Raw genomic sequence first — 17,007 nt, forward strand, 5'->3', positions numbered from 1 at the left:
ATTTGGAAACAGTGCCAGGGAAAGTAGGTGTTCTGATTTGTTTTCTGTTACCGCAGTTATACTTCCGATATAGTATAAATATTCAATTGCTGTGCAATGTTGTTGATCTGCATTGGTTTGAATACAAGCCTTTAGTCCTCATTTTGCAGCATGGCATATTTTGGCTTCTGTTAGATCAGATCTAGCATCTGCATACATTATTTGAAAACTATCCTAAAGGTGAAATATAATTCAATTCAGAAATACCTTTTAAACTGCACAGATCTTATACTTACAGTGTATTTGGATCAATGACTAATTTAAATAATTCAGAGAATAACTTGATCATTTTTTTTACTGAATTTTAGGGTAGGTAGCTAATTAAAGTGTTTTTTACCAAAAGGCTGATTGACTTTTCCAAGAATGAAGAATCCCTTTAAGTTTACTCATGACCAAATATCCATGCCATGGACCTGTTCTCCTTTAATACCTTGTTGAAAAAGTTGACATGTTCAGCTTTTTTGCTGTTTATTTTTCCTTCTTACTTTTTGTTCCATGACTAAAGTCACTTTTCTACACCCTTGGCCTTTTGAGTTGACCTTTTCAGTTGACCTTTGCCCCTTACCCGTGTGTCCCTTTTATTGTGCAACCATCTTAAGCTAAACATTTCAAGTCCCCACCCCTTTTCGGTTAGTTTCTGCCCCATGCCCAGTGAGTTGCTTTTGAATGTCCTTATTTTTGGTCTAATTGTGACAAACATGAAGCATCCTCTTTCTAATTTCTCCAGCACCCTTTGAGGAAGAGACAGAGAGAAAGGGGGCAGTGTGTCAAGTTTAAAATAGTTTTTTTGTGTTTTTATATTATTTTTTATTTCTATTCATTTAAAGATTTACAAAGTAGTTTGTTTTCAGATCTGATTTACTGATTTTTATTTAGTATAAGTTTTATGAAAAAAAAAAAAGTTTCTATTTCATTTTTATATTATTTAGTTTTAGTGTTAGGGACAGAAAGTTTGCCTATGTGTGGGTGACTAGGAGCCATTTATGTGTTTTTGCTTTTCTGGGGATGTCACATCTTGCCACTCTGGGGCAGTAATGCATAAGGGAATTTGTCAGGTCATAGGGTAGACTCAGCGAGATGCACAAAGTAAACAGTAGTAGTGGGTCAATGTCCACAGTAAGAGGCTAAACTTCTCCACTCTCTTGGTCCCGGAGCTACCGTGTTGTAGCAGCGGGAAGTCCACCCTCTCACCTGCGCAGATACTGTGTGACTGTGAGAGTCTTGTGTCATGCTCAACTCATTGGGTGTGTTCGAGTAGTAATGCTAATGAAGGCAACTCTAGACGAAAGTCGAGGAGTGAAGGGGAAGGTGCATCTGCGACAGTCAAAAGTCGGACACTGTAGGGGTTTTCCAACCGCCAGGATTGGATCAACAAGGCTGTGTCAATTTTGCTATTGTTTATAAAGGGTTTTCTTTATAAATGTAGAAATAAACTCACACTCACAAACTGAAAACATAATGTGTGTACAATTAATTTGTTAGAGAGAGGTCTCGAATATCATTTTATTTGTATCCCCTGTTCTGCCCGTAGCTTTAGAATTGAGGTGGTTACGGTTTCAGTCACATCTTTGGTCACATGGGTCAACCAAAAACACCCTAAATATTGGTTGACAAATAATGACTCACACTAACCAGACGTTGGCTGCATGGTGCAGTTGGTGAGAAGCAACTGTAGTGACTTGAAGGCGACTTCATCAAAAACTGCATGACCTGATCACATGGTTGTCACGTTCATGCAGTCAACATGTAGGCACAAGTTGGAAAATGTTTATTCCCATAATGCAAGACACTTTGAAAGGCAGTGACCAACGATGGTCACCGACTAGACAAGATATATCCGCTCGAACTTGCCCAATATCTGCTTTGCTGCTCTTGGCAACATCATCTTGTTGAGTCTACCTTTAAATTATAAAGTCAATGGGCTCGTTCGAGCATATCACTTTTGTCAAATTGGTCACTGCCTTTCAAAGTGTGTTGCATTATGGAGATACAGTCGACATGTAGGCGCAAGTATAAACTTTACAAAAACCATGTGATCAAAGGTCATGAAGTTGTGCCTGCAAGTTTCTGCAGTTGCTCTTCACCAACTTCATCCTGCAGCCATGGCTTACATTGTGGGAGGTTCTATAGTCAACCAATCATTAGGGTTTTCTTGTTTGACCCATGCAAATGTGATCAAAGACATGGGCCCAATCCCTAATAGACCCCTAAACCCTACGCCTTTTGCACTTGTGGAGATCTGAGAGGATTTGACAGGTGTAAGAAATATGGTAATAGCCCTCTGATAGACTATGTGGAAGTTTCACTATGTTGCTTATATATACACACACACCCACACACACACACACGTTCATACTCACCACATACACTGCTGCTACTGTCTATCTATCCTATTGCCTAGTCACTATACCCCTACTATATGTATATAGCTACGTCAATTACCTCGTACCCCTGCACATCGACTCGGCACTGGTACTCCCTCTATATAGCCATATTTTTTTTAAATTGTTATTGTTATTCGCAGTGTATTTATTCCTTGTCACTTTCTTTTTTTAAATGATTTTTACTAAGTCTTTATCTTTAACTCTATACTGTTGGAACAACACGTGTAGTTTAGGAAGCATGTGACAAATAATCTCCACAAGTGCATAGGGAGTAGGGTTTAGGGTTTAGTTTGTGATTGTGTCTGGATAGATACAAATGAATATGATATTTGAGTCTCTTTCACCCTCTCACTAATTGATTGTAAAATGTACACACATATTATTTCAGTTTGTGAGTGTGTGATATGGGGGTACTTTTATAAACAATGGCAATACTACCATTTTGATCAGAGCTTTGCTGTTGGAAAACCACATTAGTGTCCGACTTTTGGCTGTCGCACCTCCCCCGATTTCACTCCTCAACTTTCGTTTACAGTCGGTTGCTTGAGCCTTATCATTCAAACGCGTCCAATCTCAATAGGACGTGCCAGATTCAGAAGCTTGAAAATCCCATTCGAAAAATAGTTAGAAAACCCCATTTGAATTTTGCCCAACAAATGTTTATTTTTATTTTTAAACTGAACAGTTTTTTCTTTTTTCTTTTCTTAAAATAATTTTTCGTTTTAGTTTCAGTTGTATACTGAACAAAAATATACACGCAACATGACCCATGATTTCATGAGCTGAAATTAAACATCCTGGAAATGTTCCACAGGCACAAAAAGCTTATTTCTCTCAAATGTTGTGCCCAGATTTGATTACATCCCTGTTAGTGAGTATTTATCCTTTTCCAAGATAATCCATCCACCTGACAGGTGTGGCATATCAAGAATCTGATTAAACGGCATGAACATTACACAGATGCACCTTGTGCTGGGGACAATAAAAGGCCACTCTAAAATGTGCAGTTTTGTCACACAACACAATGCCACAGATATCTCATTTTTGTTAGGCATGCTGACTGCAGGAATGTCCACCAGAGTTTTTGCCAGATAATTGAATGTTCATTTCTCTACCATAAACCGCCTCCAACATCGTTTTAGAGAATTTGGCTGTACGTCCAACCGACCTCAGGCCACGTGTAACCACACCAGCCCAGGACCTCCATATCTGGCGTCATCTGCACCTGAGACCAGCCAACCGGACAGCTGATGAAACTGAGGAGTATTTCTGTTTGTAATAAAGCCCTTTTTTGGGGAAAAACTCATTATGATTGGCTGGCCTTGCTCCACAGGGGGTGGGACAGTCTCTCAAGTGGGTGGTCCTATGCCCTCCCATGCCCAACCATGGCTATGCCCATGCCCACCCATGGCTATGCCCCTGCCCAGTTATGTGAAATACATAGATTCAGGCCTAATGAATTTACTTCAGTTGACTTATTTCCCTATTTGAACTGTAACTCAGTAAAATCATTGAAATTGTTGCATGTTGTGTTTACATTTTGTTCAGTATAGTTAATAGTTAACTATAATAACCTAATAGGGTGTCATGGTGCGAGAGGTCAAAGGGCAAATCCAGTTGTTATAGGACAGAGATTTCTCATACATGTCAGCCAGCTCTGCATGGTAACTCACCGGCAACGATATGTGAAGGCGTGGACAGTATATTAGCTAGCAGATGCTACTAGTATTTAGCATCGCTTGCCACCGCTGCTAATGCTAACAGCCCTTGCAAATACATTTGTTTTGACAATATTGCCAAACATAACAAACTGTACACACAAAATCCAAACACCATTCGTACATGGAGTTTTCCTCTTTGTTCAGTGACCTTAACTAGTTGTGGTTGTGGTGGTTTAGTATCTTGCTTCTTGAATAATCACTTTACAGTACCCAACCTCTGCCTCATCCCCAGAATCCCCAGCTAACCTCCTTCTGCTCTCCTATTTCTACCTCTCTTTCTCTAACGCTTGTGGTGGAACTGTGACGTGACTGTGTCTGTCGTGGTATTGAAATGTGGAGCTAGAGATTTTCGTATGGCCTTGTATGTCTCTTAAACCCCTCTCTCTTCTTTTCTTGTCTTTCCTTCTCCCTTCCCTTCACTGTGCAGTATTCCCAAATGAGGGACGAAGTGTTCAAGTCCAACCTGGTGTGCGCCTTCATCGTGCTCATCTTCATCACGGCCATTCAGAGCCTGCTGCCTTCTGCCAGGTAATAGAGGGACAGCTGTAGGATTGCAGAATTCCGGTAACATTCCTAAAGTTTCTAGTAATTGCTCAACCTGGATTTCTAGAAAACCTGGGCATTTTTGGAAAGTTACCAGAATATTGCAACACTGAACTCCTAGGGGTGGGGGAGAGGAAAGTGGATGAGGTCGACTCCTGATATATACACTTAGAATAAGGACACTACTTATAAGTGCACACTCATTTGAAGTGCGCTACAGTTTTCCATTCCCAATTCAATAACATTTTTAATTGGTTTGGATAATGGCGTGCTCTAGTTTGTTTCACTGGTCTATTGTCTTACGTCTGAGTGATGACTCCACCCATGGCAATGCGGTTGAGTAAGAATGAAGAGACAATGGCACATAGTCTTGACAGTCTCGAACTATCAGGAGTCGTCTATAGTTCAATCAAATCCCATAATGTGATTAATGCTTTCCCGCCTTCAACGTTGCTGCAACGATCACATCACCAACTCTTTTCACTGTTTTCACCTGTATTTAATTGAAACATTATACTGTCGCCATACATTTTTTAGCGGCCTTAGTGTTATTGCCCAGGGATGCTATTGGATCACTCTATCTACCTTCCATTGCTCATGTCTGCAGGATGGTTACCATGGTGATCCAGTTTTCCGTGCTCATCGTCCTGCACTCATTCCTAGTCCTGGTGACCACGGCGGAGGACTACAAGTGTCTGCCGTTGGTCCTGCGAAAGTCCTGCTGCTGGATCAATGAGACCTACATGGCCCGCAACGTCATCGTCTTTGTCTCCATCCTCATCAACTTCCTGGCGGCCATGATCAACATTGTGAGTTTAGCCAGACATTTACACAGCAGATGTGCATAAAGATGGTTGCCGGCCTCCATTCTCTAACCACAAATGCCTGTTTCCTAAGTTAGGTTTATTGTAGCTTGCTCTCCGTTACTGTTCTTTAAAAAAAAAAGATCTGCATTTGCACAGTATACAGTTGTGGCCAAATATATTGGCACATTTGCAATTTACTTAAATAATTCTCTATTCTCAAATAAGTTTAAAAAAAGTCAAATAAAATGTTTTGTCACACGCGCCGAATACAACAGGTGTAACCTTAACGTGAAATGCTTACTTACAAGTCCTTAACCAACAATGCAGTTCAAGAAAGAGTTAAGAAAATATTTACTAAATAAAAAAATAAAAATAAAGTAACTCATTAAAAGAACAATAAAGATGCTATAAACAGTCGGAAGTCGGAAGTTTACATACACCTTAGCCAAATACATTTATACTCAGTTTTTTCACAGTTCCTGACATGTAATCCTAGTAAAAAGTCCCTGTCTTAGGTCATGTCAGAATAATAGGAGAGAGAATGATTTATTTCAGCTTTTATTTCCTTCATCACTTTCCCAGTGGGTCAAAAGTTTACATACACTCAATTAGTATTTGGTAGCATTGCCTTTAAATTGTTTAACTTGGGTCAAACATTTACAGTAGCCTTTCACAAGCTTCCCACAATATGTTGGGTGACTTTTTGCCCATTCCTCCTGACAGAGCTGGTGTAACAGTCAGGTTTGTAGGCCTCCTTGCTCGCACACGCTTTTTCAGTTCTGCCCACACATTTTCTATATGATTGAGGTCCTTTCATGATCTGGACGGACTATAAGAACTTGGTCTCCATTCAAGAAGCCAAAAGTAGTTTTTTAACAGGTTCGATTTCACACTGGCCTATCGCCCAGGATCCAAGAATCAGAAAGCAGACACCTTGTCCCGGTAACACAATGTCTCTAACGAGGAGAGGAACTCCGAGCCCAACATCCCCAGCTCATGCATTGTGGCCCCTGTGATATGGAGTATTGGGACCACGGTATGACAAGCCGGGAACCAAGAATCTGACTCCAGCACGGGTCCCACTTTATGTTCCACGATCAGCCCGTTCTCAAGTGCTACAATGGGGACACTCCTCTAAATTACCTGGGCATCCAGGGGTTAATCAGACACTGTGTAACGGTTTTCTTCCGCTGAAGGAGAGGAGGACCAAAATGCAGCGTGGTTAGTGTTCAACATCTTTAATATCGACGATAAACGAGAACACTACAAAATACAAAACAACAAAAGTGAAAATCAAAACAGTCCTATCTGGTGCAATGACACAGACAGAAGACAATCACCCACAAAATACCCACATAATATGGCTGCCTAAATATGGTTCCCAATCAGAGACAACGATAGACAGCTGCCTCTAATTGAGAACCAATCTAGGCAACCATAGACCTACAAACTACCTAGAAAGGAAACAGCCCCATAAACATAAAAAAAACCTAGACCAGGCAAAAACACATAAATCCCCCATGTCACACCCTGACCTAACCAAAATAATTTAAAAAAATCTAAGATAACTAAGGCCAGGGCGTGACACACTGGAGTTCCTGAGGCAGAAATTCTGGAGGCCCAACATGATTGAGGATGTGAGATCCTATGTTGCGGCCTGTTCTACCTGTGCCCAAAGCAAGTCCTCATTACAGCGACCGACTGGGTTGCTCCAACCTCTGACCATCCCGAGCCGGCCCTGTTCCCACCTGTCCGTAGACTTCATCACAGTGTTACCTCCATCTCAAGGGCTTACCACTAATCAGGTGGTCATGGATCGGTTCCCCATTTCCTCGCCTTACCCAAGTTTCCCTCAGCGAAGAATACCGCTGATCTCATTATTACCCATGTCTTTCGACTACACAGACTTCCCCAGGACATTGTCTCAGATTGTGTGCCCCAGTTCGTCACACGGTATTGGAAGGCCTTCTGCTCATTGTTGGGGGCGTCGTTGAGTCTCTCCTCTGTGTTCTAATGGTTAAACTGAACAGGCCAATAAAGAGCTGGAGAAGTTCCTCCGCTGTTTCGTCTCCACTCAGGCCAGCAACTGGAGCAAGTTCTCGTCTGAGCGGAATATGCACATAACTATGCACGAACTCGTCCCCTGGACTGTCACCATTCGCGTGTGAGTTCGGCCTCTTCCTGAACAAGAGGCCGAAACGGAGGTGCCATCAGCCGAGGCGTTAATTCGACAATGTCACCGCACCTGGATCAGAGCGTGATCCTCCTTGCTCCACTCTTCTGCCCAACACCAACGCCAGGCAAACCGGCACCAAAGGCCTGTTTGGCTCCTCCGACTGGGTCAACAGGTGTGGCTCTCCACCCGTGATCTTCCCTTAAGGGTGGACTCGCGGAAGCTTGCTCCACGCTACATAGGACCATTCAAGATCCTGAGTCGCATCAACCCAGTCACCTATTGTCTCCAGCTTCCCAGGTCTATGAGGGTCTGTCCATCCTTTCCTGTCTCAAGATGGTAAGGATCAGTCCCTTCTCTCCCCCCACACCTGCCCCTCAGCCCCCTCGACTTGTGGATGGCCGCCTAGCCTACACTGTCTGGCATCTGTTCCGAGGAGCGGGCTTTGGTGCCTGCCCGGGACAAACTGGATCGGGATTTGTTTGGGACTTCAACAAACTACATGGTGGTCATCCTGGCTCCACGGCTGGAGCTGCTCCTCGAAGGGGTGGTACTGTCATGGTTCCACCTGTCACCAGAGGGCTGCAGAGACCGTCCTAGAGACATTAACGACACGCAGGTGTGTCCTATTACTCATTATGATATCCCTTTTAAAAGAGGTGTGTTTTTTCTTGTTTCCTTTGCAGTAGCTTGAATTGTTTGCCATGTGTGTTTGTTTCCTGAGTGAGTTTGAGACTTAGTTTTTTTTTTCTTCAGTGTACTGTGATCCTGAAGCTACTTTATCAGTAAAGTATTTATGTTTATCCTTAACCACTGATTCCTTGCCTGGTCTCTTCTCTACACCTGTGTCCAACCTCACAACGTTACAGCTTTACAGCACAGTCAGAGCTGGTTTGGTAAGGGGTTCTCAATAGTATTGGGCCAGTTCAATTCTACGAATGGTTCTTTGCCCAGCAATAGATTCACAGCTGAACCTACTGACCGCAATTTACCTTCTGCAGGCAATGTTCTTCTCTTTTCAGGATCAGAGCAACATTGCTTGCAAGTCATTACTTCCATCAAAGCTTGTGAAATACTCATTAGTCTGCGAGGTTGCAAGGTCTACGTACTGTATGCTTTTAGCACATACAGTGTACAGCCTAGAGGCACACAACAGTGAACTGATTGAGAAAGAGTTTTGTAGCTGTAGAATAAAGAAAAGCAGCATGAACATGGTGAAATAGGGAAAGCAGGACAACTAATACATATTCTGCTGTTTACTCATTTACCTTGCTCTTATCAATTTATAAATGACTGTGTGTAATTTATATTGGGGGAAAAACAGCAAGTAGATGTTTTTCTACTTGGAACCAACATGTTCACACAACCTTATTCATGGTTTCCTCATGTGTAAAGGTGGTGGATTTAAGTCAGGGTCAGAATACAGCATATCTGTAGACATACCTCAATTTCTGTAAACTCCACTCCAAACGGAATATCTGGCTAGCACATGTGTTAGCCCTTGCTTAAGTTCAAGGTCAGAATATGTGTAGAGAGAGAAAGTACATAAAAAGGGAATGAAGTTCCTTTTACTCACGCATAACTTGGGTCAGAATTTCCCCCCAAATCTCTCTGCCTCTCTGCTGCATGTAGGCTATCAGCCAGCCATACCGAATATTGATGATGTAAATCAGGGATCATCAACAATTTTCTTGAGTGGATGGTTAGGGGGCCTGAAAATAATTACAAATAATTTGTAAACTGCAAATTGACCGCAAGAAGCACAAACAAATACAATATTTGACTAAAACACAATGTCAAACCTTTCTTTCCTTTGTCCTTCACATACATTGGAACATATTTTCAAAATTAAAATTAATTGGAGCTGATATGCTGGTGTTTTTACAGTGTTTTGTGTTTGTATAGGTTGGAACGTGAGGGTCCAAATTAAAATCACCTGAACTGAAAAACCGTGTGCGAGCAAGGAGGCCTACAAACCTGACTCAGTTACACCAGCTCCGTCAGGAGGAATGGGCCAAAATTCACCCAAGTTATTGTGGGAAGCTTGTGGAAGGCTACCCGAAACATTTGACCCAAGTTTAAAAAATGTAATGCAATGCTACCAAATACTAACTGAGTGTATGTAAACGTCTGACCCACTGGGAATGTGATGAAAGAAGTAAAAGCTGAAATAAAAAGTGGTGATCCTAACTGACCTAAAACAGGGAATTTTTACTAGGATTAAATGTAAGGAATTGTGAAAAACTGAGTTTAAATGTATTTAGTTTAGGTGTATGTAAACTTCCGACTTCAACTGTAGGTGGCTTGCTACAGACACTTGACTGGTGACCGCATATCAAGCCATGCATGTTTGGATATCTCCGGGTGCCTGTGAGCTCCATTCAGGGCTGACCAGGATGGGTTAGGGATGTGGGTGGTGAACTTGACAATGTCACGATGACTTGGGGGCAGTGTGGTCCTAACAACAATGACAACGGTATACAAAATATATATACTTGATGAGTGGTAGGGCAGGTGCTCGTGCTCTCTACACGTGCCTGTATTTGAGTATTCATTCACTGATCGAGTATGCATATACACTGATTATTTATAGAGACAATAATGTACAACACTGATCTCTCTCTATTCCTCTCTTGCAGCTGTGGTGTGATTTTGACAAGTCCAGCACCTTCAGCAACCAGACCTTCAACACATCCACCCCCATCCCTGACATCTGCTTCTACCCTGAGGTAAATGTACTAGACAGTAATACTTTACATTAAGTTGGTTTTATACCTGTGTAGTACCACTAACTACAGTACTAACAATATGGTATTAACATGGCATTTTTTAGTATTTCAGGGGAACACTTCACAGGTTGAAACTAAGTTAACATGTTATCCAGCCACGTAGGCCCAGGTGTGCCTGGGCCCACCCACTGGGGAGCCCATCTACTTGCCAATATTCCAAATGGGAAATTTTTTGAATTTTTACCTAAACATGCAAACACCCTCAGATAGAATTCATAGCTAGCAGTGCATCTAGAAAGTCTGATGGACGAATTTGGTTTAGGCGGATGCCAGGAGAACCCTACCTGTCCGAATGCTTAGTGCCAGCTGTACAGTTAGGAGTAATGGACTGGGGCTGATGTCATGGTTCGAGTTAGGCCCCTTAGTTCCAGTGAAGGGAAATCTTAACTCTACAGCATACAATGGCATTCTAGACAATTCTGTGCTTCCAACTTTGTGGCAACAGTTTGGGGAAGGCCCATTCCTGTTTCAGCATGACAATGCCCACCTGCACAAAGCTATGTCCATACAGAATGGTTTGTCAAAATCAGTGTGGAAGAACTTGACTGGACTGCACAGAGCCCCGACCTCAACCATTGAACACTTTTGGGATGAATTTGAACACTGAATGCGAGTCAGGCCTAATCAGTGCCTGACCTCACTAATGCTCTTGTGGCTGAATGGAAGCAAGTACCCGCAGCAATGTTTCAAAAATATTGTGGAAAGCATTCCCGGAAGAGCGGAGGCAATGCCATTTCAACTCCAGTTTTTAATGCCCATGATTTTGGAATGAGATGTTCAACGAGCGTTTCCACATACTTTTGGTCATGTAGTGTATATCTTCTCATCACTCAAGTCCGTGGCTTGCGTCAATGCCATTTCAACTCAGGAAATGAATAGGACTTTAATTCACAACATTGAAATCAAAATCCCGATATAAATGAATTGGCAATTTCCAGCTCATGAAATAAAATAATTTAATTTCCTGAACTTAACTGTTTTTGTTCATTAAAGGGGAAATCTGAGACAGCTGAAAGGAAGGGGAGGAGAATTCATACAGCTATTAACATAGCCGCGGGAAGTAGGGGTGCTAAAGAATCGGAATGAAAAAAATTACAATAATATAATACATACAGTGGCTTGCGAAAGTGTTCACCCCCTTGGCATTTTTTCTATTTTGTTGCCTTACAACCTGGAATTAAAATAGATTTTGGGTGGGGGTTTGTATCATTTGATTTACAGAACATGCCTACCACTTTGAAGATGCTAAATATTTTTTCCTGTGAAATAAACAAGAACTAAGACAAAAAAACAGAACTTGAGCGTGAATAACTATTCACCCCCCCAAAATCAATACTTTGTATAGCCACCTTTTGCAGCAATTACAGCTGCAAGTTTCTTGGGGTATGTCTCTAAGCTTGGCACATCTAGTCACTGGGATTTTTGCCCATTCTTCAAGGCAAAACTGCTCCAGCTCCTTCAAATTGGATGGGTTCCGCTGGTTTACAGCAATTTTAAGTCATACCACAGATTCTCAATTGGATTGAGGTCTGGGCTTTGACTAGGCCATTACAAGACATTTAAATGTTTCCCCTTAAACCACGTGAGTGTTGTTTTAGCAGTATGCTTAGTGTCATTGTCCTGCTGGAAGGTGAACCTCCGTCCCAGTTTCAAATCTCTGGAAGACTGAAACAGGTTTCCCTCAAGAATTTCCCTGTATTTAGCGTCATCCATCATTCCTTCAATTCTGACCAGTTTCCCAGTCCCTGCCGATTTAAAAACATCCCCACAGCATGATGCTGCCACCACCATGCTTCACTGTGGGGATGGGGTTCTCGGGGTGATGCGAGGTGCTGGGTTTGCGCCAGACATTTTCCTTGATGGCCAAAAAGCTCAATTTTAGTCTTATCTGACCAGAGTACCTTCTTCCTTATGTTTGGGGAGTCTCCCACATGCCTTTTGGCGAACACCAAACGTGTTTGCTTATTTTTTTTTTTAATTAAGCAATGCCTTTTTTTCTGGCAACTCTGTTGTAAAGCCCAGCTCTGTGGAGTATGCGGTTTAAAGTTGTTCTATGGACAGATACTCCAATCTCCTCTGTGGAGCTTTGCAGCTCCTTCAGGGTTATCTTTGGTCTCTTTGTTGCCTCTCTGATTACTGTCCTCCTTGCCTGGTCCGTGAGTTTTGGTGGGCGGCCCTCTCTTGACAGGTTTGTTGTGGTGCTAAATTCTTTCCATTTTTTTAAAATGGATTTAATGGTGCTCCTTGGGATGTTCAAAGTTTCTGAATGTTTTCTATAACCCAACCCTGATCTGTATTTCTCCACAACTTTGTCCCTGACCTATTTGTAGAGCTCTTAGGTCTTCATGGTGATGCTTGCTTGGTGATGCCCCTTGCTTAGTGATGTTGCAGACTCTGGAGCCTTTCAGAACAGTGCCTTGCGAAAGTATTCGGCCCCCTTGAACTTTGCGACCTTTTGCCACATTTCAGGCTTCAAACATAAAGATATAAAACTGTATTTTTTTGTGAAGAATCAACAACAAGTGGGACACAATCATGAAGTGGAACGACATTTATTGGATATTTCAAACTTTTTTAACAAATCAAAAACTGAAAAATTGGGCGTGCAAAATTATTCAGCCCCCTTAAGTTAATACTTTGTAGCGCCACCTTTTGCTGCGATTACAGCTGTAAGTCGCTTGGGGTATGTCTCTATGAGTTTTGCACATCGAGAGACTGACATTTTTTCCCATTCCTCCTTGCAAAACAGCTCGAGCTCAGTGAGGTTGGATGGAGAGCATTTGTGAACAGCAGTTTTCAGTTCTTTCCACAGATTCTCGATTGGATTCAGGTCTGGACTTTGACTTGGCAATTCTAACACCTGGATATGTTTATTTTTGAACCATTCCATTGTAGATTTTGCTTTATGTTTTGGATCATTGTCTTGTTGGAAGACAAATCTCCGTCCCAGTCTCAGGTCTTTTGCAGACTCCATCAGGTTTTCTTCCAGAATGGTCCTGTATTTGGCTCCATCCATCTTCCCATCAATTTTAACCATCTTCCCTGTCCCTGCTGAAGAAAAGCAGGCCCAAACCATGATGCTGCCACCACCATGTTTGACAGTGGGGATGGTGTGTTCAGGGTTCAGAGCTGTGTTGCTTTTACGCCAAACATAACGTTTTGCATTGTTGCCAAAAAGTTAAATTTTGGTTTCATCTGACCAGAGCACCTTCTTCCACATGTTTGGTGTGTCTCCCAGGTGGCTTGTGGCAAACTTTAAACAACACTTTTTATGGATATCTTTAAGAAATGGCTTTCTTCTTGCCACTCTTCCATAAAGGCCAGATTTGTGCAATATACGACTGATTGTTGTCCTATGGACAGAGTCTCCCACCTCAGCTGTAGATCTCTGCAGTTCATCCAGAGTGATCATGGGCCTCTTGGCTGCATCTCTGATCAGTCTTCTCCTTGTATGAGCTGAAAGTTTAGAGGGACGGCCAGGTCTTGGTAGATTTGCAGTGGTCTGATACTCCTTCCATTTCAATATTATCGCTCGCACAGTGCTCCTTGGGATGTTTAAAGCTTGGGAAATCTTTTTGTATCCAAATCCGGCTTTAAACTTCTTCACAACAGTATCTCGGACCTGCCTGGTGTGTTCCTTGTTCTTCATGATGCTCTCTGCGCTTTTAACGGACCTCTGAGACTATCACAGTGCAGGTGCATTTATACGGAGACTTGATTACACACAGGTGGATTGTATTTATCATCATTAGTCATTTAGGTCAACATTGGATCATTCAGAGATCCTCACTGAACTTCTGGAGAGAGTTTGCTGCACTGAAAGTAAAGGGGCTGAATAATTTTGCACACCCAATTTTTCAGTTTTTGATTTGTTAAAAATGTTTGAAATATCCAATAAATGTCATTCCATTTCATGATTGTGTCCCACTTGTTGTTGATTCGTCACAAAAAAAATACAGTTTTATATCTTTATGTTTGAAGCCTGAAATGTGGCAAAAGGTCGCAAAGTTCAAGGGGGGCGAATACTTTCGCAAGGCACTATAAATGTTGCCAACAAAACAAGAAACTACCGTTTCTTTCGCAAGGCACTGTATACTGAGATCATGTGACAGATCATGTGACACTTTATTTAACTAATTATATGACTTCTGAAGGTAATTAGTTGCACAAGAACTTATTTGTTTTTTAAACAAGTCGTTTTTTTCATTTCACATCACCAATTTGGACTATTTTGTGTATGTTCATTACATGAAATCTAAATAAAAATCAATTTAAATTGCAGGTTGTAATGCAACAAAGTAGGGAAAAAGCCAAGGGGGATGAATACTTTTGCAACGCACTGTATATATCGTTTCATTATATATTTGTTTTAGTTACAAAAGTATTGCACTGGGCCTTTACTAGTCCTGCAAATGTTTTTTATCTCAGCACCCCAACCACCAAACATCTACCCGCGGCTATGGCTGTTTACAAACAATGGAGTAAAACGTGCTTATATTTTGGCCTTTGATGAGGTGCAGTACAACATCACAAACTAAGCTCATGTGGCATTTATAGTTATATTCTTCAAGAACGAATGGCTATATAAAATGTATTTAAAAGTCCAAAAATGTATGTACCAATTCCAGATTACCCCTGTAAGTGTTGTGTGTGTCAATGTTTTCCTCCACAGTATTTTGTGTTCACGGGGGTGCTCGCCATGGTGACGTGCGCGGTGTTCCTGCGACTGAACTCGGTCCTAAAGCTCGCTGTGCTCCTGGTCATGATTGCTATCTACTCCCTACTCACTGAAGCCTTCTACACCTCCCTGTTTTTACGCTACGACTATGTCCACCACAACACAGAGTGAGTGATGTAACATTACAGTGTATCTTAACACCAAAATGCCTTCAATTGTTTGCTCCCAAATATAAGCATTATCTACAATAATTTAGTCAATTAAGATGGTGCGTACCTTTCCCAATCATTTGGGAATTTGTTATACAGTACGTAGATGGATACACGACAAATGTCGTGGTACTTGGACTTATCTTGACATTAGACGGCTTTTGATGACCCCACAGGGAGCTAACCCCCCGTGTTTTAGCACAAGCTCGCTACCCTTTTCTCTCTGTTTCTTTGTCTTACATTGGCCATTGAAACCACTGTTAGTGACTTTCACTGTGGCTGTATTAACCACTCACACGGCTGCGAAGTGAGCGGAATTAGATTCCCATCTCAATGCCGCCTGTACTATTTCATCGCATGTTGGTCCGCTAACCCCACAATAGCTGTTTTAATGACAGGTTTCAAGCCTGACATCAAAGCAGACGTACAAATTCCTACATTTTGATCGTATCTATCACCCATTGTCAGATTAGTACATAACGCATCATCCATCCGATCCACATAATCACACATTCCTTCTTTCGGAACCTGTGTACAGTTACTAATTTTACTCACACTCGAAACAATATATTCCCACCTGTGGTTAAGAATCCCTCAATTTCGTAATTTGCTATCCCCGAGTCACATGCTTCGTGTACAGAGGACCAAGCCGACATTCGATATTCCTGTGCGAGTGTTGGCAACACGGCTCCTGGCAAAGCGAGTATTCAATATGATCGTAATCACCAGCATGAAACCCCAAAATTCAACCCTCTTTCCTCAGGAAACTGATACATCCCTCTTTTACTGGATCCGGTGCCTCTTTCATAATATTATGCATTTCGCTCATGCTCAGTGGCTGATGATGCTGAATTTTGATCCGTACTGGGGATATGCATCATCGGGAATAGGGTTATACTCCCATGGTACTATTTGTCCCGGATAAAATGTAACCGGGGTCGCGTGTGTTCGTACTGGGCGCACATTTCTATGATAACCTAGATCATGCTGATCCACTATCCAGTAAGGGACTACTATATCTGGACTCTTAATGCACATGTCCTCTGCCTCTCGCAACCCATACGGCTCTTTTTTTATTTTTAAGAGAGAGGTATAATGGTGGCTTCCAGATGTGACCTGTTGTCACCTTATAGCATGGGACGAACGGCGGAGGAGTGGCAATTGCATATACTCCTCCACATATTTTGATACTGTTGAAGCGCAACCCTGAGTTGTTTTATTTGTTTTTGTCTGTCCTCAAGGACTTCCTCTAATTCCTGGTTTAGGTTTTGACTCTTTTCTAGCGCAATAGCCAATTCCTGCTTTTATTAATTTAATATATGGGCATTCCCTTCAGATACGGCCAGTTTTTTATTCGACGCCTCTTTCTTGTCTACCGCCTGTACCATTTTACATCGAAAGTCTCCATTTTTCACTTTTTCCATCTTTATCCACTGCTGATAAATTGGCCAGCATCCCGGAGTCGCCTCTGCACTGTTGACGTTAAGACTGGTGTTTTGCGGTATTATTTAATGAAGCTGCCAGTTCAGGACTTGTAAGGCCTCTGTTTCTCGAAATAGACACTCTAATGTACTTGTCTTTTTGTTCAGTAGTGCACCGGGGCCTCTCACTCCTCTTTCTATTCTGGTTAGAGCCAGTTTGCGCTGTTCTGTGAAGAGAGTAGTA

General features: G+C 42.0%; 1 protein-coding gene across 2 annotated transcripts in view; it reads left to right on the forward strand.

Moving 5' to 3' along the window:
- The window catches only part of adcy8 (adenylate cyclase 8 (brain)), a 258,557-nt gene that overhangs the window by 211,126 nt on the left and 30,424 nt on the right, over positions 1–17,007 (forward strand). For both annotated transcript variants that reach the window (XM_021612605.3, XM_021612604.3), the window contains 4 exons: positions 4,572–4,672; positions 5,295–5,496; positions 10,306–10,395; positions 15,128–15,300. In XM_021612605.3, the coding sequence (XP_021468280.2) occupies positions 4,572–4,672; positions 5,295–5,496; positions 10,306–10,395; positions 15,128–15,300 (566 nt within the window). The remainder of the gene's footprint in view (positions 1–4,571; positions 4,673–5,294; positions 5,497–10,305; positions 10,396–15,127; positions 15,301–17,007) is intronic.

The sequence above is a fragment of the Oncorhynchus mykiss genome, chromosome 8, assembly GCF_057628025.1.
Source record: "Oncorhynchus mykiss isolate SJ-2025 chromosome 8, ASM5762802v1, whole genome shotgun sequence".
Classification (NCBI taxonomy): domain Eukaryota; kingdom Metazoa; phylum Chordata; class Actinopteri; order Salmoniformes; family Salmonidae; genus Oncorhynchus; species Oncorhynchus mykiss.